We start from the raw sequence: 25,464 nt of genomic DNA, 5'->3' as shown, positions 1-25,464 counted from the left end.
AAATATGCAAATATCAGGGTTGGATATTCCACGTGATAATGGCCTCAAGCTGTTTTTGGAGAAAGAGGACATGGAACGACTGTACGACTTCGAGGAAGAATGTGTCGAAGGTTATTTTCGTGAAACCGACATTGCAATGCAACAATCCACCGATGAACGTATCAAATCGACCAACGAGCGCGTTGAAAATATGTCACAAAAAGTTGAAGATATTAACCAAAAAGAAAACCTTCAATCGGCCACAGTTCAAGTAAATACACAAGTTTTTCATTTCATTTGTTTGAATATCTCAAACTTACATTTCACAAATATCTATCCACTTATATTACATTCTCTATTTCTGATGCAACTTGATATTTCATAATGTTTTCTTTTTATGTTGTTGTTTTTTGTCCATAGAATATGGATTTTCGCTTGAGGAAAATGGAAGAATCCACCGACCAGATTTTATCGACACTGGCTGTTATTCATCGCTTTATGTCGGCGCACACAACATTGCAGGATAGTATGCAAGGATCGGCTGTTAATGTTCACGACAACATTCCAATGCGATTGAGAACGGTGTCGGAAACGGAAAACCCAACTCACTTGACTATTGTAAGTAGGGCAAGAATTTGGAAAAACAATAGGTGAAACTCAAAAGAAATAGCAAGTGACAGAGACCTTAGTTTTTCGTTTCATTTTGCTTAATTAAATTTGTCAATATATTTTTCCCACAGGCCAATCAAAATAGGAAACGCTTCAATCGGTCACTGACGGAAGTAAGACCGGATGCATATATTTTTGATGATGGCCTACATTTTGAAGTGCGAACTGTTGAAGAGGAAGACGAAGTGGTCCAATCACATGAAACATTGAACGAACAACATCAACAAAAGCCACCTTCATTACGAAAAGCAAGCATTATATCAGAAGATTCGGATATTTTCAACGATAAAATATTCGGCACTGCGGGCAGTAGTGGTGGCGGTGGTGGTATTGTTGCTCCCAAAACAGTAATAGCTGCTGCAGCGGCGGCAGCGGCAGCAGCAGCAGCAGCGGCTGCAACGTCTGTTAATATCATTGAAACAAAACCACCGTATCTAAACATACAAACGCGACAAGAAACAACAAGCACCGAGAGTAAAGACACAATAACACCGATTGAGGGTGCCGAAGTGCCAGTCACTGGTGAAGATGAAGATGAAAATGCGTCCACCGAAAATATCATGGAATTGAATTTCGAAACCGCACGACAAAAGGCAATGCGAAGGCGATCAATGGGCATGGGACGACGGTTATCATCCGATTGTTGCTCAAATTACGATTTGAATCGCTCACAAAGCAGTTTAAACGCAACATTGGCAATGTCACGACGTCAACTCAGTCTTACGCAATCAGAACCAGACAGTGGAAATGAATTGACAGGTACAATTTCAACCTAACCAAATCAGTTTTATTTTGTTCTTTTGTATTTAAAAAGAAAATACCATTTGCATATTTATTACATTGGCCAAATCATAAGTTATTTTTTTTTTCTTTTTCGTTCATTAACCAAACATAATCTTTTCATTTGATCTAAATAAAAAAATATATATATATAAAAGGTGCTCCCGTCAAGTCAGCTGTCATACCAATTAAATCAAACCGCCAGTTGCTACTCCAGTTTCACTCAGAATACACATCCATCACTGATGAGCTTGAAAATGTGTGTCAAATGATCACGTCACCAACATTATCGCTAAATCGTGAAAATGAAAAATCATGTTCAAATGCCGAATTTGCCGCACTTTTGGAAAAAAAACATTTGCATGAATGCGAAGAAAGTGATTATCTCATGCTTTCAAAGCTGTTCCAAAATCGAGACTCAATTAACGATAGCGACGATGCTTTCGGAGATGTATGTCATATGTTTCTTTTCATTAATTGTTCTTTCTATTTAAATGTTTCTTTTGTTTGCTTTATATTAACAATCGCTTCGATTCAGAGAGAATTTTTTTTTAAAAGAAAATTTGAAATGTCGAATTAAAACTTCTAACGACTTTGCTCTTTTCTTTTTAAATTAATTTCCGGAGAAATTTGATTTTTCATGTTAATTTGTTTTTTTTTTTTATCGCAGTTCTTACGGACGATTTTAATCAATAAGCAATTTCAAGTTTTTAATGAAAAATCGAATGTTCCTCTATTTTGCTTTATTTTTGTCCTCATTTCTCAATCTTTTTTTTTCTCATCAAAATTTCCGGAAAAATATTTGAATTCCAACTTTTTGGCCACTAAAATGTTCTCTTCTTTTTTTTCTCTCGCCTTCAAAAGGATAATTCATCTGGTGATGTTCCTCAGCGTCGTATGTTGCGTCGCGAAACAGCTGTAGAACTACCAATAACACCATCAAAATCATTAAATGCGTCTGGAACGTCGGCTGAAGTAGATGGTAACGGAATTCGAAGTATAAATGAGCGACCCGATCGAGCATCACCAATTTTGAATCGTAATCTATCAGGCGATCGTAGCTATGGTCGAATGTCATCAACCGGTCAAACATACTTGATACCATCAACGTCGGATCCGAGTCAACCTCGTTTCCGAAAATCCATTGAAAGTTTACCAAAGAATTCAAGCAGCGATACCGAATACTCATTGCACCCGTATCGCGTGATAAAACAAAGTTCAAATGAAACAAATACATCGTTAACCGGTTCATTTAATATTGATCAATCGTTTGGTGGCCATGAATTATCACTTGATACAAACGAAACAAGTGCACATTATACAACGGTTATTGAGAATGTTGTTGATCATGGTTCCGGTTCGGATACAGCATCGTTAAATAAATCGTATAGTATGCCACCGATTGAACCATTATCATTGCAACAAACAACACCAAAAGTGTTGCGTCAACAAAGTGAAGGCGGCAGTGGACGTTCACTTCGTAAACAATTTAGCATTGATCATTCATTATCTACATCAAAATTGGATGGTCCAACACCATTGTCCACAACAAAAACCAATTTAAAACTTCCAACGATTAGTACAATACCAGCGACACCAACAAAAACACTGTCAACCGTTGTCAGCAATTCAACAAGCACTGATGAGTCAAAAGATGACCGAGACATTCCAACCATCAGTACAAATGTTGTTCAAGACGAAATCGCCAAATTATCATCAAACATTAATCGAAGCTCAGAAGATAATAGCACAGATCCACCACTAAATGAAACTATGTGCTGAAAATATTTTACCATAACATTCACAACAATGGAATTGAATACGTCACATACACACATTTGCTATTTCCATTATACACATGTATAAATATGTAATCAAATAGATTATGGACAAATCGATAAACATTTGAAATCAGAGGGAAGTTCAAAAAATACCATAATAATCGCTCGACAAACACTCTCTCTCTCTCTCTCTCACACACACACACACATCCAAAGGTCGAATAGTTTTTATTTTGCCGCATTTTTTCACACTCAGATGTCTACCTACAATATAATGCACATATGCATACACCTCACAGCTTACTCAATCTATCTCCATATATCTATAGGCTCAATTTATAGGCATTTTAAAATACCTCGCAAAAAGCACACACACACACAGTGACATTTTTTGTATTGATTTCTATCGATTACGACTCCCTGTTATCATACAAATTGACAGCTAAAAATATACACGCATGTAAAATTACAATATAGTTATATATATATATATTTACGAACAGTTACGCATGTTTGGTCGTTAAATTGTTGCAGCGACGTTTTAAAATTCAAAGCGAGAGTGAGAGATAATGAATTGGTAAAAGAAAATGGGATAAATTCAGATCAAACTACAAAATATCTACATCGAATATTCATGTAGTATTGCATGAAAATTAAAACAAACAACAACAAAAATAAAAGAAGAATATTACTGACCTCATTTTAACTTATAGGCATAATTTTTAGTGTGTGTTGTGGCATCCACAAGCAGAAAGAAAGATTTCAATAGATGATGTATTTTGTATTATGTATATGCTCTTTTTCCACTGCACAGATAAGTGCAGACTGGATTCGTATTGTGAATAAGAAACATATGATTGTTTTTATTTGACTATTCTATTTGTTTTAAATTGTTTTTGTTTTTTTGCTCTTTTTCTTCATGTCAATTAACAAATTAGTACTTAGTTCTTTAGTTAAATTTGTACTTATATATTTCTTCCGATTCAAATTTTCAACAAAAAAAACATTTTGAGGCCAAATAATATAAACTATTTTAAAAAAATCTGAAATTTTTTAGTTGTTGTTTTTGTTATTATTGTTAATTTTTTTTTACTTTGGTTTCGTTGGACCACAATTTACGCAGACGCATAAATTATAATACAAATATTGTTTTTGGATATTTTTTTTACAAAGCAAAATAACGTTCATTAGTGACCACAATGAGCTGATATTTTAATTAGGTCGCTTTTGTACTTTGAGTGTTTTGTTCCATACATTCATTATTATTATTAGTTGGAACCTTAATAGTTCTCTTTTTTCTCATTCTTGCATTTTTTCGTCCTCACAATAATTAATAGGGTGTATCGGTTTTAAAAAATATATTATACATTCTGGGAACCTACGTTGCATACGAAGAACTTTTGTGCTAAGTTTCTATTCTGCGAGTTCTCGGCGTTAAACAACAACAAAAATTCATATTCATTGTTTAAAACGTTCACCACAGCGGGTTCAACGATCGTCGTTCTTTATGTAAAATCACATATCAATTTTTTTTCTTCAAAAAAACGACGCGAACTCTTTATACCATATATTCACGACGTTAACAATATTGTTCTTATAAAATTGAAAGTGTGATATATTTCACTACGGAACCGCATTTCGATGCACCTTATTAATTAACCCACTACGGTGAACTATAATATAGAAAGACACACATCGTGTGCTGCCCGAGTGTTATAAACGAAATAATGGTGGAAAACGGTTTCAATTGATATGACGTAGATTTTGAAAGAAAGGACGAATTAAGCATCACTTGAACGCAATCGAATTACTATGCACACTTTATGTAATTATTTGTTGTTGATTTTTCTTTTGTTGCAATCGCATTGAATTTCATTCAATTTCTCTGTCACACATGTTAATGTGTATGGAAACAATTTACAGTAATTTCATGATATTTTTAGTTCCCATGTTAATTTCCATGTGAGATGACAATCTGCTAAAATGTTCATGTAATGAAATCGAGGTAGTTAAATTCATAAGAGAATATGCCATGACTGGTGAACGAACATGCATGTAAACTATATATATTAGCTGGTGCAATTTACGAGTCAATTGTATTTGCATTCATACAGCTATGATTATGTCATTTATTCGAAATTGATTCTAAACAATTTAGATGAAAATTGAATTTGGTGTACAAATTCCCAAAGGCTTGCTATCGTCGCCAGCTTATACATCCTATGTACGTTTAATCCTCCACTTGTTCATTTCCGTTTGGGAATAAGAGGTTTGATGCGATTCAAAGATGGAATCCCTCCGTCGCCACCCCTCCCATCTGAATTTAAACGGATAAAAAACTGACACACACACATGCAAACACCGAATGATTGGTTTCTTGTTTTCAGGCAACGTTGTAAATTGATGATGACTCTTTTTAATAGGAAAAATCACAAATGCGTTCGCTTTATTTTATCTCTAAGCCAAAGCAGAATGGTTTAATGTGTCACAGCCCAATTTTATATTTAAATTATGAAGCAATAAAATTAAGAAATGACAAATAATTAATTTGAGTAAGATGACACAAGTCAACATAACCACAAAAAAATAAAATAAAATGAAAATAAAAAGGAATAAAACAGTTTCAATCGGTCTAAGAAATGAGATAATTAATTACAAATATTAATAATTAAAACAAATATAGAATATATTTTAAAGATTATATATGAAAGAGAAATGAATTAAAGATATATATAAAATTGAGTTATGTTTTATTTTAATATGCGACAATATTATCTAAGTATATGCATATATATATTCGGGCTGAATGTTGAAGTTAAAATCGAACTAAAATTTCCAAAGATATATTACAAACAAAATAGACGACAAATATTTATTTATACAAATAAAACAGAGAAACGAACAGAAAATTGAGGAAAATTTAATCACAAATAATATTGAATATGTTATGATAAATGATGATGTGTATATTTCCAGTTTCCGAACCATAGAATACGTCTATTAATTCCTCGGTTACACTTTGTTCACAAACAAAACTGGTTACAAATGGACATTCTGTTCTATTGCCGTAGTTTTTATTACTAGAACTTAAGAAATGAGTATATCATCATTGATTTAAATGATATGTGAAGACCGATGAAAATAAAGGAACATTTAACAAATGTTTTATGGACACAACTCAACAAGGAATAAAAAGAGACAGAAATATATATTTGGAATAAAAAAACGGTGCTCAATATATTTTCAAAAAAAAAAAAAAAAAAAATTCTCAATATATATATATATGTAATATTACAAAAATTTGCTATATTTAGATGATGTTTGTTCTTTCTGACATACTTAAATATTATATTTTGGACACGAGAGACGTTAAAGGAGAAGGCAATTGCATGTATTATCAGAAGTGAATTTTTTTTACAATTTGCAATAAAAAAAAATTTATTCGGTATTTTATTTCGGCCTTTTTTCAAGAAGAAATATGCACATTCATATTCAAATAATTTGATAACATTTTAAGTATAAATTTCATAACATTTTTTTTTTTTCAAATAATGATAGAAAGAATAGAAAAAAGCGGGAAAATATTCCTTTATAGTTCTTATGACAAGAGTGCCGTGAAAAGGTTCCTTGGTAGGTTGAGTTTGTATAGAAAAAAAAAATCTCTATATGTTAGTGTTTAAAAGAAAAACCTCTGCTCATTCAATATCAAAGCATAAATCACTTACTGCGAATCGTGTGTCTCTATGTGGCAAACAAAAGAAATAGCATTCTCCCATCTCACACTACTCGTTGATTTTTTTATTTTCAGCACATTTCGATGAAAATCACGGAAAACATTTTGGTTTTACGCAAACTCGCAAAAATCGAACGAAATTTATCGAAATCAAAAAAAAAAAAAAAAAACTCACAGAAAAATGGAAAATATTTGTTGCTAAATGACTCATACATTATAAAGTTGAGATACTTATTATTCAATGTTCTCACTTAAATCGAATCACTTAAAATGTACAATTTCATCAGAATTTTCGTACGTCTCAATTCAATTCAAACTATTTATGCAAAAAGATATTTATATCTCGATATTGATATAAATCACGCGATGAGTTTTCTATTTCGATTCTCACTGCATACGCGACGAAATACTCATAGTGTGTATGATTAAAATTTGAATGAACGATTCCAATCACTGTAAATATCTCAAATTTTTGAACATTTAAAATTGAAATCCCATGTCATGACGTTCACCCATTATACTTCTGTTCAAGAACGATTTCAATTTCGAGTTCAAGACAGCCATTAATTCAATATATCTTACCGAAATTGAACCAAAGAAACACCATATCTTTTATTATATGAGAATTCGAATGTAATCCAAAATCCATAACTTTGAGAATAAATTTTGCTTAAAATCCAATAAATCGTTGTTTTTTATTTAAAAAAAAAAAAAAACATTTTTTATATATATGAAATTAACGCGAAAAGACTTGACGAACTTGCACATATGCATATTGTTAAAAAAAATAGAAAGATGAAAGGATGCATGTATATATTTTTTTCTTCTAATAAACACATAAATGAACATCAATGTTATTATTATTATTTTTTTGTTAAAACATTTATTTAAATTAGTAAAATAATAAAAATAAAATAAATTTATTTAAAAAATATCTCTCTTAAATATGAACGCTGTTGCGTGTATATATGTTAAGTTTTTGTTGAGTTTTGGCAGACTCCATTATGTTTGATGTCGATATAATAGCCGGTATTACATGAATCTCTCATCATGTGACACCACGAATGATAAGATTTGTTGTTCGTTCCGCAAATTTTTATGAATGCTGATTGTTGGCCCTGTTCGTTGTACACCGTGCACCGAAAAAAAAGAAGCATATAAATTACATCATTTGGGTGCTTGTATTGCCCACGGGAATCACAAGCGCACATAAAATCATTTTTTTAATGAGAGGGAAAGAAAGAGATTTCCGTCATTAGTACGTACCTGCGGTCTTTTTCGTCGTGGACACTTAAAACTACATGCAACACATCTTGGTCGGTGAGTTACCAAATCGCTCAAGCAAACTTGTCTGTCTTTGCATCTGACGGTATCACAGTTCGCGCTTTCTACAAATAAAAATAAAAACGAAGATTATGGGTTTTTATCGCTTATTAGTGACAATTTGCTCGTTGTACGTCCCAACGCATTCGGTATTGACCAACAACAGAGAATAAAAAAAACAACAACGAAAGAAAAAGCATCACCGTAAATTTGAAACGTGAAAGGATGGGCAGTGCATTAAAACAGTATATTCAGCTCAATGAGAGAGCATCTTTTTTACAGAGATTATTATTAATCTCTAAAACGGGACAGCCATTTTGGTATAAATTTCATTAAAACCATTCAAAAAGGTTGTGCATCGTAAATTGAGTAAATATTTGACTTTTTTCGATTGCAAACATTTTATCCCCTTGCATTTAAATTAAAATAAAACGTAATTAGATAAATCGAACAATTAATTATGGGTCAAAACAGTTAAATTCATGTGTTGCTATTTTTATTCATATTTGGATTTTGTGGTTGTTATTATTATTATTGAAATCATTCATCATTCAAAGGCTCAAATGGAAATCATCAACAATTGAATTTTGAACAGATTCTGCGAATTAAAAAAAATATTACCAAAATCCAAAACATTTCGAAGTCAACTTTAAATGAGAGTTTTTTTTTGGGAAATGTTCTTGGAAGTAATTTTGCAGACTACAAATTATTTAATTTTAAGCGATAAAAAAATCTAATTGGCACACCAAGTGTTAATAGCTGTGTGCAAAGCACAGCAGAAGAAATCCGTATCATTATATAAATACGCTGAAACACAGTACGATGTTAACAGTTCGCTAAAATAATGTTGGTCTGCTTTTGACACATCTATGATTTAATTCTGATATACATTTGAAGGTGGCTTTCAGATTTGAAATCAAATGATTTGTAAAATCAACAAATCATGGAACACATCATGATTTGGATGGTCGTGTATATTTTAAATCAAATCAAATGATTTGACTTTTATTTTGATTTGAAAAAAGTTAAATCAAATCAATCAATGATTTAATATTTGAAACATTCATTTTTTTACATTTACCGTGGTCGTTGGTTTTAGTGTTTTCAACTTTCGTCTAAGACCCACTTGACCATCTTTTTTTAAATATTGATGGTTTTTGCAAAACAAAATATACAGTATTCCAACTAAAACTAAGTTTTGATCTTTTCTACCATGCCTGATGTATCAAATAGAAAAATCAAAGTGATACAAAGAGCATCGATACCCCAAAGACAACGTATAAGAGCAAATATTATGGCGAACTTTGCTTAATTTATATTTTCATAAAATAAAATAAATGTCTGTTTTAAACGTTTGCACTTCAGTTAAAATGTGGTCATCGCATTTATGGCTTTAGATGTTTGCCTTTAATTTCAACAAGCCGATGAATTATTTAGTTATTTTGCATTCGTACTTCAAATGAATAAATGAATCATTCCAGCATCTTCTTTGCATTTCGATTCATTCTATTGTTTATTTCAGTCAACATTATTTTGCAGTATATAATGAAATAATGATGCAATTGCTTTCATACATAATCATTAAAATGTTTACCGAAAAAGACTTTTTTGCTCTGGTTTTTGGTTGGAAAATTGTTTGTGGTTGCAGAGATTATATCTGTGGTAAAACGATATATTCAAGTCAAATATTTCATTTGTTTCAAAATGTATCACATTGTATGCATTCAAACGTACATCATTTATGGTATATTTAGTGGTTTTCCATCTAGATTTTAATCATTGTTGTTTCTCTCGTTGCATTTTTCATTTATAATTGACCAGATTAAAAGTTTTTTTAAAAAACCGCTAGTTACGGTATTGTTTCATTCACAATCCACTTTAAAGCATTTCATATATTTAATTAATTTCTGTTTGAACTGGGTATAGTATAAATTTCATTGCGAATTCATTCTTTGTTAAATGAGCTTTATTTTGATGTGAAACCACATCAAAGTTATAGTTTTAGTCATTGTCTGAGGATGCAGCCGTGCCAAATGTGCGATTAAAAACGAAGACGGAGACGGTGGGAGAAAGAGAGAGAGAGGGAGATGCGAAACGATGGAATATCCATTAGGCGAGGTAGAAAAAAGAATGTGAAAACAAAGAGACATAACGTCATCGGGCACATCCGATCAAATTCAAAAAAGCCAGAAAATGAGAAGAAGACAAAAATAACGACCGAAACGCCGACGAAATTTCCGCATTTTTGCAAATTTGTTTGTGAAATCGGGTCGAGGCGCACCTTACAAAACGGCTCCTTATCGAACCGCTAATATAGTTTATTTTTGTTTTTTTTTTTTTTATAGTCATTCTGTGTGTGATCCCTACCAAATCTCATCTTATTGATGAGTTTCAATATTGACTTCTAGGAATTTCATTTATTTACCGCAGGACCACTATCGAAACGATGAAGACGCATACATATGCGCTCGTGCCCACAAAGAAACCACCAAAAAAATGACGACAAGCACTAAGTTATAAATTATGTCTAGGTCTTTAAATCCAAAAAAAAAATCGCAACAAAAAGGGAACAGAACAGGTCAACGGCGGCAAAACAAATATATATACACACACACACAAGTATATGTGTTGGCGCGCATATTTTATCAAAAGTAAACAAGTCAACTACGTATCATTTAACTCGGTCGATTCGGCGGAAAAATTCTCGCAAACAGTCGACACCGACGGTGGTTTTTTTATTCTTTTTTTTTTCAATCGTTGCTTTGAAATATTTATATCCTAAATTGACGTTGAATCTTAATGCTTGCATTTCGCATATACATAGACTGATTTCCCTTCAATTTATGCTTTTTTGTAATTTTGTGAATTTTATGATACCTTCAGTCTGACTATCTTCTTCATGTGCATAATAAATGTAGTGTATATGTTGTTGTTTATTTTTGTTTTGTTCTTTTTTGTTGGGTCGACGAAATTATCGCCTCATCCGAAGCTCGCGCGCGAATGTAACGCAAAGTCATTTTATTTATTTTCAAAAAACGGCCCGAATTGAATTTACACATTTGCTAATGGTGAGGAGCATAAGACACTGCAAAAACATGTTGTTATCACAGAATTCGAAATTTTTTTTCGAGGTGTTATATACATTCGGTTTATGACTCGAGTATGTTTGATGTGTGCAATTTTAACTTAACAATTCTCTCGCAACACGTTTCTTCTTCAATTTTTATATATACGTTTACGTGCAATTTTTTCTTTCACTCGTCTCTTTTTTTGGGATATGATGTACGAAACATTGCTATGCCTCACTTTGCATGCACTAAACAAGCAACAGCAGAGCAAGAGTAACAGTAGAAGAAAAAATAACAAACCACTCACACCCGACAAACGTATAATGTCAATGTTTACAGACACATAAATTTTCATTAAAAACGTTTGCGTATACAATTCACAAAAATGCGATTGACGAAATACTCGTTAAATTCGGTGTCATTTCGTGTGAGGAGTGTGAAGGCGCGTGAGCGCGCGACTTTTGATTAAATTGCAAGCATAATTTTTGTGTGCGACTTGCATGTGTGTTTATGGAAATGAGAGGATGCATTGTAAATTTGTGTGCCATAATCATGTGTGTTATTTTTTGTTCTTGTTTTCAATTCAAACTTCGATTTTGTCGCGTTGCTCGTCTCGTATTTCATTTTCTTCGTCGAGAGTGTGGGGAGTAGTGTGTGGTTGATGCACAAAAAAAGAAACAAAAATTGTTATTATCAACGCGCCAATTGAATATCAGCGTGTTTTTTTTTGTTCTTGTTGCTTCATTTCTTTGGTTCATCAACATTAGGGGGTGTTTATTAGAGACCTTCATGTGATTATTTTGGTGATCGATTAAATGAGTCGATTTTGAAAATGCCACGCAGTCATTTTTTTCTCCATCTCGTTTCATCTCCTTTTTCCCTCTTTCACTTCACGCCTTTCTCTTGCATACATACAATGACCGGCCGACCGCTTACATTCAATTTACCGAAGAGAGAGGTTGAGAGAGAGAGAGAGAAAGAGAGAGAGAGAGAAGCAGACGAAAAGTGCATGGGCTCTTTGTTTATGTGGTCCCCATGATAAAAACTAGTACACAAAACATAATGAAGAGAATTAATTCAAATGCATTGTGGACATTTATGTCATTGCATGCAGTATCACAAAGATCACGTTTTATTTTATTTTTTTACGTCTTCTTTTTTTAAATTTTGTGTGTTGCGCTTATTTTTTCCACTCTTTTCCTCTTTCTGTTTTAAACGTTTGCGACGGTTCGCGCTAACTAAAATGATAAAAGTTTGCGTGTCGCGTACGGTTTTTTTTCTTCTTTCTTTTTTTTTTTATTTCAATGCGACACACTCCATAGCCATATATATGTGTGTGAGAGTGTGTATACCTTGAAAAGTGTGTTTGCATTAGTGCAGTGCGAACGCGACCACAGTGTAATTTAACTCTGCAAATGTATAAATAAGCCGAGTAAATAAGCCAAATACTTTAAGGTTTTTTTTTGGTGTGCACTGTGTATGCACATCTCTATTCACCATCAGTGTGCTCAAACAAAATGACCTTCGGCAACCTTGGAACAAGAAAGTTCATTTACATTTCGTCTGTTACATTTCTCCCATTGCACTCACTCTCTTTTGAGCGGCACTCTCAATACATTCACTCATTTAAAATGTGCAGGTGAACACGGTGTGTCCTGTGTCATTTTGTATTTTGTGATTTCATGTTTTTTTCTTCTTCTATTTATCAACATGAATTGATCATTGCGAGCAAACTATGAAATTATCTCGATTGCAAAAAGCGATTCGATGTTTTATTTCAATGAGTACAAATAGTAAATCTGATTGAGTTAAAGAACCATTCTTTTTTGCTCTCAAAATGATAACACACACACATGTATATAAAAATTGAATTCTCATGCATGCTAGCGTATTCTCTGCTTCAATCATAATTGAGTCAATTTGTTTTTGTGTCATTTTATCTTTCGCTTAATTTCATTCGATTTGTAGTTTTAGTGTATGTATAGAGAGAGCGACAAACCAATTTGTAAAAGCGATTGTCAGAAAACGAGTTATGAGTGAGTATCCTTTTGAAATAAAAACACGTTCATTCTCTTGATATTGATTAATGACAAACAAAAAAATTTCATAAAATCCATCAATATAACATTTGCTATAAACATATTACAGGTGTATAAAAAGAGACACACACAAAAATGATTGAGAGCCGAAGATTAAAATTCATCGGTGTACGTTTTTTTTTTTTTTGTAAATTTTAAATCTACATTGAAAAAGATCTTACCTTTGCAAGCCCCACGATAGGCAACCGGTATAGAACGTCCCAACATGCATGCGCTACGTTTAATTTCGCAAAGATTACGGTATGTTTGGCCATCAACTCCGCAAACTAAACGGGCTGGATTTGAAATAACCGACTTCACAGCAGGATCATATGGTGGACAAGTTATTGAGCATGTCACACAATGTGGCATCAAGTTTTGATCCTCTAAACAGTGTTGTCCAATTGGACACTGTACATGCTTACAGGAAGCTGCAAAATATGGCAATAAAAACAAGATAAAACATTTAACCCATACAAAATCGAATGCTAATAATGAATGAAGAGAAATCGAAACATCGAGACTGGAGACTAAACTTCCACAATGTAACATGAAAAATGAACACGAGCCAGCAATCAGCTTATCTTTGGCTTTGGATTGAGAACAACATTGGGAATATTTTTTTTTGAGTTTTGGTTTGCACCGTAATTCAAAAGGAAATTTTTTGCATTCATGCTGTTGCACATCGCTCGAATGGTGTTTTATTTTTTGTTGAACTGGATTGATACTGCGGTTGCCTATTCTTACTATTTTGATATTTGGTTCTATCTTTTGCCATATAATCGCGATTATATCAGCGTAATTTCCAGTCATCCGAACATACATTGTTTCTACTTGTAGACGCAGGCTCATGAGCGCGCGCGCGCACGCTCACAATGCATAAAAAAAACTTTCTTCGCCGTCGTCGTCCAATAATTGCACACTTCGTCCATACACAGTTAGCTGATTGACGCGCGGTAAACATTTTTTTTAAAGGAAGAACGAGTGTGAGTGAGAGAGAGGGAGTAAGAATTACCATTCGATTGCACGATACTTTGGTTACATCGCTAGCTTGTACGCTAAAAACCAAACAAACTTTAACAAAAAAAATGGAGAGAGAGCTGCAATGTATTCATTCAATTCATGTTACCATCTAAGATTGAGACTAGCAAGCGGTCATTCCGAAGAGAGAAAGAAAAAAAAACTGTTTAAAATGTTTAATAGGAAATTGATATGAACGTCCCGAACCGATCATTAAAGATTGATACGAAAATTCAATGCGAAAACAAGTCACGATTTGCCGTATTCTTTTCTCTCGAGATTCACTTCCATACAATGTATTTGCTCTGTATTGAAACGACAATGTCTTTTCTATGTTCATTTTAGTTTTCCATTGTTTGCAACCAAAGCAACTTGGTTTCATGTTTAATTTTGTGATTTTTCGACGAACTTTATGAATCGATTTTGTATTTGAAAAAAAAAAAAAAAAATAATAATAATAATAATAATAATTGCGTATACATGGCCGAAGCGAAATGCACCTAGCCGGATGTTTTGATATCCAAAATTGATTATCATTTGAATGCTGTGCATGCATCGCTTACATTGCATTTTTGGCATTTGTTTTGACTACATGTGACATTTAACTGATCATTACAAAGTAGCTGGAACAGCAACTGTCTCACTGTATGTTGATTGCTTCTTCTTTTTATCGTCGTTGTTATTGTTATTGTAAGCGATGGAGCACTGATCATACGATAATGAATGCAAAATGATTTGCATTTTGTGCACATGACGAATTATCACTGTGTCAACGAAAAGAAAAAACGACTAGAGAAGCAAAACAATAACAGAACAGCAACAACAAAAACATAAATCAAGAGCTACCGATATAAACAATGATGTAATTGATTCTCTCTTACTTTCTGTCTTTCTTTCTTTCTTTCTTTCTTTCACTCGGCAATATTCATTTTAACTTGACAATGCAAATGTGATCTTCGGAAACGTCAAATCGGCAGAATATTCTGTATTTCAGCCGTGTGTTTATGTTTGTATGTATCTGCACATGCAATGTCTGTGCATTATAGTTTTAACTCTATCGTGCAAACGTCTATCTCACTGTCTGTCTACCCAATGTATAAAAAATTGTTTCTTATTGTTATTACGTTCGTTTCTGTTTCATTGTATCTTGTATGTTTACATATGTTGTGCATACAAGTTATTTTTTATTTTCTTTAATTTGAATTCATTCCGATTGGATCGTCGAAATTGCACGTTTTCTACAGGAAAGTTCGACCATCAGACGAGCTCGATGAACATTAATGTTATTATTATTATTATTGGTGTTGTTGTTGCCGTTGTGTGGAAATGTTTCGGTGAATAGCAGACGGTTAATAAATACCGCAATCATTCATGTTTACAATTATTTATGTCTGTCTCAATTCTATGTCATCTATTTATTGCAAGTCCGTGCATGCACTCTCTTTGTCTATTTTGCATTTGCAAATAATAGACAATAAATTAGAATGAAAAATAGAAGACAATTGAGTACATACATGAAACAAAACTGAAATACATTGAAAATGAACACCGTTCCTACAAAATAGTTCCACTCTAAAGAGCACCGAATGCGATTGTGCTGCAAAATGAATTGCATCGCAAATTTGTAACATTTCCGTAACAAATTCGAGCCGTCAAACCTCACAACGGAGGAGAAAAAGATATGCAATGTCAATAATGCAAAATAGAACTTTAGAAAAACAGCAGCAGAAACATTGCAAATGAAAAATGGTAAATGCATTGATTTGAAGAATGGAAAAAGAAAAACAATCGCGACAAACAAAAGGCAAGTTCCATTGAATCTTAAAGATCCATCTAATTTGCTTGTTATTTTGATTGACTCCTGTTTTCCAAATGAGCCAAACATTAAAAATAAATTACATTCGCTAGAAATGCAGTAAATAAAATTGAACAACAACATCAACTGTGCGCTTCAACTAACATCATCAACACATTTCGATGTATGCACATTGAACCATACTTACTTTGACACTGTCCTTTATAAGCAACCAATAGAGATGTTGACTCTTGTCGACAAGCGATTTTTCTCAATTGACATTCTGTTTTGTATGTCTTTCCATCGGTGCCGCAAACCGCTCGATGAAATTGATTGTTATCGTACAGCTGTTTTTATTGTATAACACAAAACAAAAAGAAACGAAAAAGAGATGAAGAAACAGAGAGGGAGAAAAAAAGCACATTAAAACGATAAGAAAGAAGGAGAAACACTATAAATTAATAGACTATTCTAATTTAAAACTTCAAAGCGAACGAACGCTTTGAAAAAAAGAACATACAAATTTGAAATCAACAAATGAATCCCATGAATTACATGGTTCGATTATCTATTTTCAATGGGAATGTTTTGTTTGGCTTTGATTTTTAGCACAACGACAACAAACTTACGTGTAGATCAATTGGCGGATAAGGTATGTCATGTCCGTAAAATTTCGATTTAAATTGTTGCTCTACGGAAGTTTGACGTCGATGATTCACATTCACAATGTTGTTATCGATGAGACTGCTGTTGCTGTAGACATTTTTCTGCAATAATTTGTTCGAACGATGATGATTTATGTCGATTTGGTGTCTGTTTTGTTGTTGTTGTTGTTGTTGTTGTTGTATTGTATGTGAATTATTCATTGATTGCCCGGTGGTCGTCAAAGAGGTCATCGTTGTCGTGGCATCCATTAAATGCTTCATTGACTTTACCATACTTTGTTGGCCATTATTGTGTAAATGAATTTTCTTAGATCTATGACTACTAATACTTAAATTGGAAGGATGTGGAATTGGTGCAATGATCGATATAATTTTATCACTTTTCGTGTACGAACGATTGTTCAATTCATCGTCAATTATTTGAACAGCATCGTGTGATGTGGGATCGTCATCATTTTGAATACTTTGGTGATGGTGCAGGTGATGATGTTGGTGTTGATGATGATTACCATTGTTGCCACTGTTGTGATCGTTTGAACGTCGTGGTAGATTCAGTCCATGATGATGTTGATGATTATGTTTGATTTGTAATGAATGTGTGTACGGATTGCCACGCTTTGGTCGTTGATTTTTGGTTTTACATTTTGGAGCACATACACATTTCGGTTGACCGGAACGCATTACGCATTTCTTATGTGTACCACATTTGGCCGTTTTGCATGAATCTATTTGGGCAATGCATTTAAATGGAAAATGGAAATATTTTAGATATGAGAAAAAAAATCTATTTAGATGCTGACACACACACAAAATGCTTGATAAAAAATGTTTGTGCGCACATCAACGATTCTATTACATAATAATTTCGGAGCATAAAATGTTAGATATAGATATGAATGCTTACCTATGCATGAACTACATGCAGTACCATCGCCTAATGCGGTTGCAAAGAAATATTCAAATTCGGTCATTTCCTTTTCCGTGAAGCCGACATCGTCGTCGCCTCCACAACATTTCTCTCTAGACACATTCCGTTCCATTGGATGCTTGCATTTTCCACTTTGTGTTCTTTTTGCCCAGCAAGTACCAGCTGCAAAATGAAGATAAAAACAGAGTGGGAAAAAAAAACAAACCACACGAATATCACATAAATCTAACAATCTAATTGCAAATCACATGTACAGAGATTTCATATGGAAATAAACGAACAACCGTGTGTAATCTATTCTCATTAAGATGCCCGCGACTAAATAAATTCACTGAAAATGGTGCATTGCACGTTAGAAAGCGAGATCTTTAGTTCTTGATTGAAGACCTTTTTTCTCATTCTATCTCTCTCACTCTCTCGCTCTCAGTCCATGATTATTATTATTATAGTAAAACATTTGTTAGTGATATCGCTGAAGCTTTGTTTTTATTTCAACCATACATCAAATGATAGAGCCTAACGTACGTGCTTAACAAGCTGTGACACATTTTATAATCTAAAGGTATAATAATGCGGTTCGTTCGTCGTTGCTCCGTATATATACAATGTATATTGTGGTTATGACAATTATATGATATGCGTTTAAATGCAACATTGTTGGTATCGCATCGAGAACAGCACCAGCAGCAAAAGTAGCCGCCTCAAATCAGATCGATACAATTTAATGAATAACATTCTCAACTAAAAATAGAATAATCGCACTTATATTGTTTCTACGAATCAAATTTACAATAATTCCCATCGAACCAATAGTATTGTATCTCTCTCTCTCTATCTCTCCCCTGCTCTCTCTAAATGTGTACACAGAAGAGCGCAATAATTGCACGCGCGCCTTGATTGAAAAACGTGCCTTGGGTGAGTGTGTGAAGTGCATGCAAACGTTCTATAACCAATTGACCACAATCGTATCAATTCCAATTTCTAGCCAACAATCCATCCACATTTGCGCACCATCCACTTCATTCACATTTATCAATAAAACATCTGATATTCATAATAATAATAATAATAATATATATAGACATTTTAATATATGTTTGGGGTTAGCTCACATATAAATAAATACCATGGATTTTCAGATGAGAGAAATGTGCTCATTTCGTTACATACACATCTTGATGCCCAATTTAAACAAAAGCAAATGATCATCATCATCGTCAACCCATCACGAGTGATTTAATTGATTCAACAGTAATTGAAACGCACACAAAACCGATTATTCAAACAAAAATGAAATTCTGAATTTAAATTCAATGAACCGGCACTCCTACCGGCCACACAATCTAATCGAAAATTAAATTACCATTGAAATAATAAATCGATTGATTGATTCAAAGAAATTCCATAATTTTAAATGAAATTAATTGTGCTACCTGTAGTATTGTCTATCCCACTCTTTTTATCTCCGGAATATTTGAAAATTTGTGCATTTTATGGTAGGATGAGAATACAATGAAATTGGTTTTTTAAAAAAAATAATCAACGACTGCACAGTGTTTCAGAGTTAGACAGCAAAAAAAAGTGAAATAGGATGATTATGGTCAAATATTTCCGTTCAATAAAAATTGATTGAGTGATAATGGTGTATTTAATGGCTAAACGGAAGTACACTGGACAGTTTTGTTCGTCATTAGTTTTCGTCAATTCGATTGAGACCCTAAAAGCAACTGTGAATGACCTTCATCCACTCGATCAACCATTTAGGCTGCCGCCACTGCAGCTTCTGTCGGTGGTTGTTCATTCTTCAATTGGTCTTTTTTTGTTCTTGATTTTTGATGATGATCATCATTATAATGTTAAACTACAAATTAGAATAAATGGATATTCTCGAACTTACCATGAACCATATCAGCGAATGTTAACGAAACGAGAATTACAATGAGGATGCGCGAAATATGTCTACTAAAAAATGTTTTACATTTGGATTTTGTTAAGCCACCTCCAACAACATTATGTTCGTGGTGGTGGTGGTGGTGGTGATGGTGATGATTTTGGCCGTCGCCGTTGCTTGTGATCGCATTAATAATCCGTGTTTTTATTGTGATGAAACGGGGATATGTGGTTGTTGTTTGTTTGCCGTGTCGTGTGGTTGTCATTTTACAGAAAATAGCCAATGCATCGTATTCAGAGTATTAATTAAGTTTAAATATTACGAACAATAATAAATTCTTTTTTTTATATTTCTTTTACTTGATATGACTCTGGTGGATCATTTTTCGATTAATCTTGATGTTTATTTGATTGCAACACATTGATCGCAAGGTACAACACTTTCCGCACTTGTCCAATTTAAAAACAAGTTTATTTTTTCTTCTTCTTCGTTCGTTTTGTCGTTCTTATATTTTGTTATTCTCTTGCTTTGTCATAGTTAAATATATATATATATATATATGTGTGTTTTTCTCTCTCACTCTTTCTCTCGAATTTCGATGTGTATTTATAATATTTGCATCGTATTCATGTTGCAAAACATTTGTTTTATCAAATGTCTACATATTTTTGATCTCACATTCCATTTAATTAAGTCTGCACAGAAAATCATGTTTTCAATATTCGTAATTGTTTAACTGTATTTATTTTCTTTTCACCACAAATGCACGTTAATTTTTCAGGTGCGGCACGAGTTCAGCTTTAACACTTTACAGTTCTGATTTATTGGATGATTTAAATATTTTGTTTATTATTATTATTATTATTTTTTTACAGAAATGTTCACTGGAATTTTTATTTATGTACTGGATATTTTTCTTTCTTTCGAAGTTTTAAGCAAAAGGACTCTTTTTTTATTTGGATTATGTAATGCAGAAATAAAAAAATGATCATTTCAGTCATATATTTTATTTATTGTGTATTTTGTTTGAAAATTAATATTAAAAATCTAAGATGAGTATTGAGTCTCATGAATTGTGAGCTTTTTATGTTATCGAAATGTTGTTGATCGTTTCGCGATTAGAAATGTAATGTGCAAATGAAAATCAATGAACCGCGTCGTACGTGCGCATCACAATTAGTAAGTACAATGCAATATATTTTCATTCACTGGTTCGCTACTAGTGATTCACGCACGTGTCAAGTGGTGTTTTTCAAATTTTGCGACGGAGATATTTTCATTCATTTCTTGAAATGTTTACAAGGAATTACAAGTTGGAAACAAATCAATCTCAATTCAAGCATTTGTTGTTCCATATTTGAATTTTGTTTTTCGTTGTATTGCTTTCCAGAAATGTGCATATCAACACAAAAAAAAAATAATTGTTGATTCCTTTTACTCACAAAATATGTACACACTAGTTTGTGTTTGTGTACAGTTTGCTGAATTAACTAAACTACGCGCTTGGTACAAAATTCTATAGACATCGCAATTTTTGCTCGTGTAGAGGAGTTGCTGCGTATTTCGTATTGCATTTCATTGCACTTTAAAATTATGATTTCTACAAAATGCGGTCATTCGATTGAGTTTGACGTAGGAAGTGTGAGGAACGACAAACAAAAATTTTGACTAAAATGAATTTCCTCTCGAGAAAAAGAAAACAAACAAATAAATATCATAGATTTCGCGTGAAATTCGATAGAACATTTTGTTGACTAATGAAAGCGTGAAGTGTTGGTTTTTCCGTATGTGCGGGAAAAATCCCACAATTTTCAGTGAATTTTGGTTTTTACGCTTTGGTCATCGACTCGAATATCGATAAATATAGCGTGCGGCATACAATATTGTCCAATAAACTTCAGGTGTTTACGATTTTTATTTGAAATAGAACGGAGATGAAAATACACGAAAATCAATTTTGAATTGAATTTCAATTGCCGACACGATACCATAAATGGTAAAAAGTTGTGCTTTTAACATACATTTTTTTCTTCTTCTGCATTCTAATATTCTCAACAACAATGCAACAAAAAAAATCAAATGAAAACTCACTGAATTCACACTTCAACACTTTTGAATGCTACAATTAACTGCAGTTCCGGCATTTCGATTTCCGATTGTGAAAAGTTAAATGAATCAGTTCTATTTGATGCACCGAATGAAATCATTATTTTTTCTCCATTTTTTTTTTATTTTCGTTTCTTTGTCGTTTAAGGGGACATAGTAAACGACTTTTTTCGGCCAATTGGAGTATTTCACTTGTTTGAAATGTAATAGAAAAAAAAAACAATTAAATGGCAACCGTTCTGTCACCAAACGGAAATTGATGTTCAATGGCAAGAAAAATAAAAAAATCAAAACAGAACACACGTTACGCTGAACGATATTTGGAATATATATTCGACGACAGTAGAAAATTCAAACAACAGAAATACAAATCGTGCATGAGCCCAGCGTCCACACACAGTGTGCTTGCCTCGATCATCAAACATATACTGAATTTTATTCAGATGTAAAAATGGATTTGAAGTTTACGCAAAAGTGTTTGCCGTTGTTGTAGCCGCTTTATTTATGTAGATATCTATATTTTTATATTTTGTGCAGCACCATATTAATACCATAGTACACATATATATATATATATATACGAACATTTATAAAAAAAATAAGATACAAAAAAGAAAAGCAGCAAACGAACGAATGAACGAACAAAAAAAAGCATAAGCAAACCTTTAGAATGTGCACAATGCACACAATTTATTTCATACAAAATGTGTACTCTTTTGTGCCGTGTGTCTGTATGACTGTGGCAGGCGAATGAGTGCGCGCACGCGGCACAACTATCGTAGTATATACATATATACACATGAGGTGAGCAAAAGAAACAGATAGACAGAGAAAAGGAGATAGAAATTATCGCAGGAAAATGTGTGCGCGCGTTTCGCGTACGGCCTCTCTTAAATATTAATACAGTGTGCAAAATATGGTGCGCTTGATCACGCGCGCATACACCAAAGAAAGCCACATGATGAAGTCTCTCGTTCTATCCGCGGTATACAGTGAGAGAGATGAAAAAAAACGTAATCGAAATGAAATGTTCTTTTGTTGAAGATGTATTGGAATTTGTGTGCAATTTTGTTGATTGATAACTGCGTCGACGGAAGGATTGATTGGTTGGTGCTCCCTCCTGTATATGTTCCGTCTCTCATATCTTTCTCCCTCTATCGTTTTTCTCTATTACCGACTAATGTGGCATTCCATTTGGCCAGAAAAAATGTGTGCAATTGGATTTTATAGACTTGTTCCCTAGCAACTAAATTGGGCCAATGCATCAAACTCCACTTCCTTTGCATTGAAAAACAATCTTCAACAACAACAAGTACACTAATGATGGACAATGGCAACAACGAAAAAAAAAACAGCGCATCATTTTCAAAATCACAAATGCGAGACAGAGATTAAGTGAAAGAGGAGTGAGAAGAGCGCACATGAAACGAACCTGCATATAAGCGCACGAAAAGGCAACGCGCGCATGCGCCCCAATAAGTGTGTGTATTCTTTTGCTCTTCTTTATACTCCACACGATTTGTTGATGCATTTTTTTTCGTTCACGCAACTCCGGCTATTGTATTGCCCTTCGCGCGCGCTTATTGCAGCATTTAAAATTCTGATTTTATTTTTGTCTTTCTTTTTTGTGGGCATTCTGTCTCGTTTGGTCGAACGATTATTTGTCGATGACTTTGTAAGTTTATTAATTTTGTTGAATTCGGCTTTGGTTTTTCGCCAAATGTAATTCAGTCGCGAGACATTGCGATGATCAATGTGGAAACAAAGTGTATTATGACAGTTTTGTGTGCAGAATTTTAACGCCAAAATAAACTGAATTTCGACTTGAATTATATGCAGCACATTGTTTTTTTTTGTCAAACGCACGTTGAACTATCAAAGCAATTACATATTATTCTCCTGAAATCCTTTTTTTTTCGTGCCAAAAGGAAGTCCGATGATCAAAAAACAACAAATCAGTCTCGATTGTCTGGTTTCAAACTTAAAATGAGCATCTTCCTTGGATCGTACACACCATAAAAAGCATGTATTTGCATAGTGATTTGCGTGTAGTTATGTGTTGCATGTGAGTTTCTCATCTTTTTCCGTGCGTAACATTCTCTGTTCCTACAGCACACGCTCTTTTTTTGTTGTTTTTTTTTTTTATTTTCTTTCTTCTTTTTCGGTACACTTGTTACGTGCTTGGCCTGGCCGCGATGACGGCCAGCACGAGCAATTGTGTGTGTCTCTGTCGTTACTGCCGTGTGCCGTTGATCTAGTCTGCACGTGTAAATTTTTGATCGCTTCTAGAAACGGATGACCAAACACAAATACAAATCTTACATGGTCGATATTTGCATGCATTAAAGATATAATAATAGTTTATGGACTTATGAGCTGGCCACTTAATTGAATTAAAAAAAAAATAATATATGATTCAAAACGAAATGAAAATGAACGTATAATATTTTTGTGGACAATCAACGCTTAGTTGCGATACAAGTTGCATCAACAACTTTTGGCTCTTGAACATCTCAAAATCGAACAAAACAAGTCCACAAACATAATTATCAGTGAAGCGAGCAAAAATGAACGTAAAATAAAGTCATGTGAAGTCATTGCACGTTATCCAAATCAATGGATTTGGTCTGGCGACCAAAGTACTAACAAACGATTCTCCTTTTTGCTCATTATCAACATACACATACACACAGATAATAACCTGTTGATTCATTCTATATACACTATAGAGTACGTAAATCATTGATTCTTTATCCAGCTACCGAAGCCAAAATATACATGAAGTCTCTCGCACATTGATTTGTATCATTCATAGAACTCATATTTCTCTTTTTGCTCTCTCTCTCTCTCTCTCTCTCTCTCTCTTTCTCTCTCTCTCTCTTTCTCTCTCTCTTTCTCTCTCTCTCTCTCTCTCTCAAGAACCAGAGATGTTCACACAATTCCCATACGCATAGAATGTACACTTCTTCAGTTGTGTAGTAATGTTATTCTCGTTAGAGTCCAGTCTGGTGTGCACAAGGACTACAATTATCTTCTCTTTTTTTTCCTAGATGAAATCGACACTACGTGCAATGATTTCGGTTGAGACAAGTGAGTAGTTTTGTGTTTACTACAAAAATACTATGACTGTATAAAAGATCATTCTCTCATTTCTGTACTCTTTCTCTCACTCTCTATCTCCGTGTTTCTCGTCGCTCTTCTTTCATGCTGTGACTGTGAATCAGGTCCATATCAATTGAAATATGTTCACGTAGATTTTCTCAACGAATGCGTTGTTATATATAAATTAATGAGAGACAGCTATATTGTTCTGCACACCTCACCATTGCATCGAATGAATAAGTATTTCATTAATAAAATGAGCAAGATTGTGATTCATCGCGTAATGTGCATCATTAATCACGTTTGTATATATGCACGTTGTGCTGACCGTATAAGTTATTCATAGAAGATGTGAGAATTTAGCTTAAAAAAAACCGCGTGTAAGAGAATTGACATTCATCAATTTTTCTCTCTCTCTATCTCTCTTTTTATACAATTCGACTGTTGTTGCAGTTTTTTTTCGGAACGGTATGAAAATGTGCTATATTTGGATTATTGTGTGGCTGTGTGTATGTTATTTCGAATTTTTGGAATTTCACAAAAATA

At 33.4% G+C, this 25,464-nt stretch overlaps 2 protein-coding genes across 14 annotated transcripts in view; one reads left to right on the top strand and one right to left on the bottom strand.

The window, feature by feature from the left end:
• Positions 1-7,627, top strand: part of LOC116348797 (transient receptor potential cation channel trpm) — a 51,787-nt gene extending 44,160 nt beyond the window's left edge. For all 9 annotated transcript variants that reach the window (XM_031779972.1, XM_031779946.1, XM_031779998.1 and 6 more), the window contains 5 exons: positions 18-250; positions 400-597; positions 720-1,407; positions 1,587-1,879; positions 2,293-7,627. In XM_031779972.1, coding sequence (XP_031635832.1) covers positions 18-250; positions 400-597; positions 720-1,407; positions 1,587-1,879; positions 2,293-3,210 — 2,330 coding nt within the window. In that variant the 3' untranslated portion in view covers positions 3,211-7,627. The remainder of the gene's footprint in view (positions 1-17; positions 251-399; positions 598-719; positions 1,408-1,586; positions 1,880-2,292) is intronic.
• Positions 7,628-7,881: 254 nt separating this feature from the next.
• On the bottom strand, positions 7,882-22,227 carry LOC116347517 (follistatin). Of its 5 annotated transcripts, XM_031778124.1 has the most exons (9): positions 22,120-22,222; positions 21,802-22,007; positions 19,717-20,526; positions 17,796-17,981; positions 16,856-17,616; positions 16,435-16,573; positions 13,594-13,842; positions 8,209-8,330; positions 7,882-8,060 (listed from the first exon to the last, which is right to left on the bottom strand). In XM_031778124.1, exons 3-9 carry the CDS (start codon positions 19,973-19,975, stop codon positions 7,914-7,916), a joined length of 1,863 nt encoding a protein of 620 aa, XP_031633984.1. In that variant the 5' UTR covers positions 19,976-20,526; positions 21,802-22,007; positions 22,120-22,222; the 3' UTR covers positions 7,882-7,913. The 5 variants fall into 5 exon arrangements, with proteins under 5 accessions (XP_031633984.1, XP_031633976.1, XP_031633994.1 ...); XM_031778116.1 differs by having other exon boundaries at positions 21,802-22,227; XM_031778134.1 differs by lacking the exon at positions 21,802-22,007.
• Between the last annotated feature and the right edge of the window lie 3,237 nt (positions 22,228-25,464).

Source organism: Contarinia nasturtii, unplaced genomic scaffold (assembly GCF_009176525.2).
Source record: "Contarinia nasturtii isolate CC-2019 unplaced genomic scaffold, AAFC_CNas_1.1 Cnas_scaffold_129, whole genome shotgun sequence".
Taxonomy (NCBI): Eukaryota; Metazoa; Arthropoda; class Insecta; order Diptera; family Cecidomyiidae; genus Contarinia; species Contarinia nasturtii.
The sequence above is the reverse complement of the archived record's forward strand: the minus strand, read 5'-3'. Positions and strand labels throughout refer to the sequence as shown.

What these genes read in the sequence shown, in the direction of transcription:
- LOC116347517 (XM_031778116.1), bottom strand. Translation starts at nt 19,975, where the DNA reads ATGACAACCACACGACACGGCAAACAAACAACAACCACATATCCCCGT. An exon ending in ATCCGCCAATTGATCTACAC is followed by an intron (nt 16,574 to 16,855) that starts GTAAGTTTGTTG and finishes CAATAAAAACAG; the next exon opens with CTGTACGATAACAATCAATT. An exon ending in CACGACGAAAAAGACCGCAG is followed by an intron (nt 8,061 to 8,208) that starts GTACGTACTAAT and finishes TACAACGAACAG; the next exon opens with GGCCAACAATCAGCATTCAT.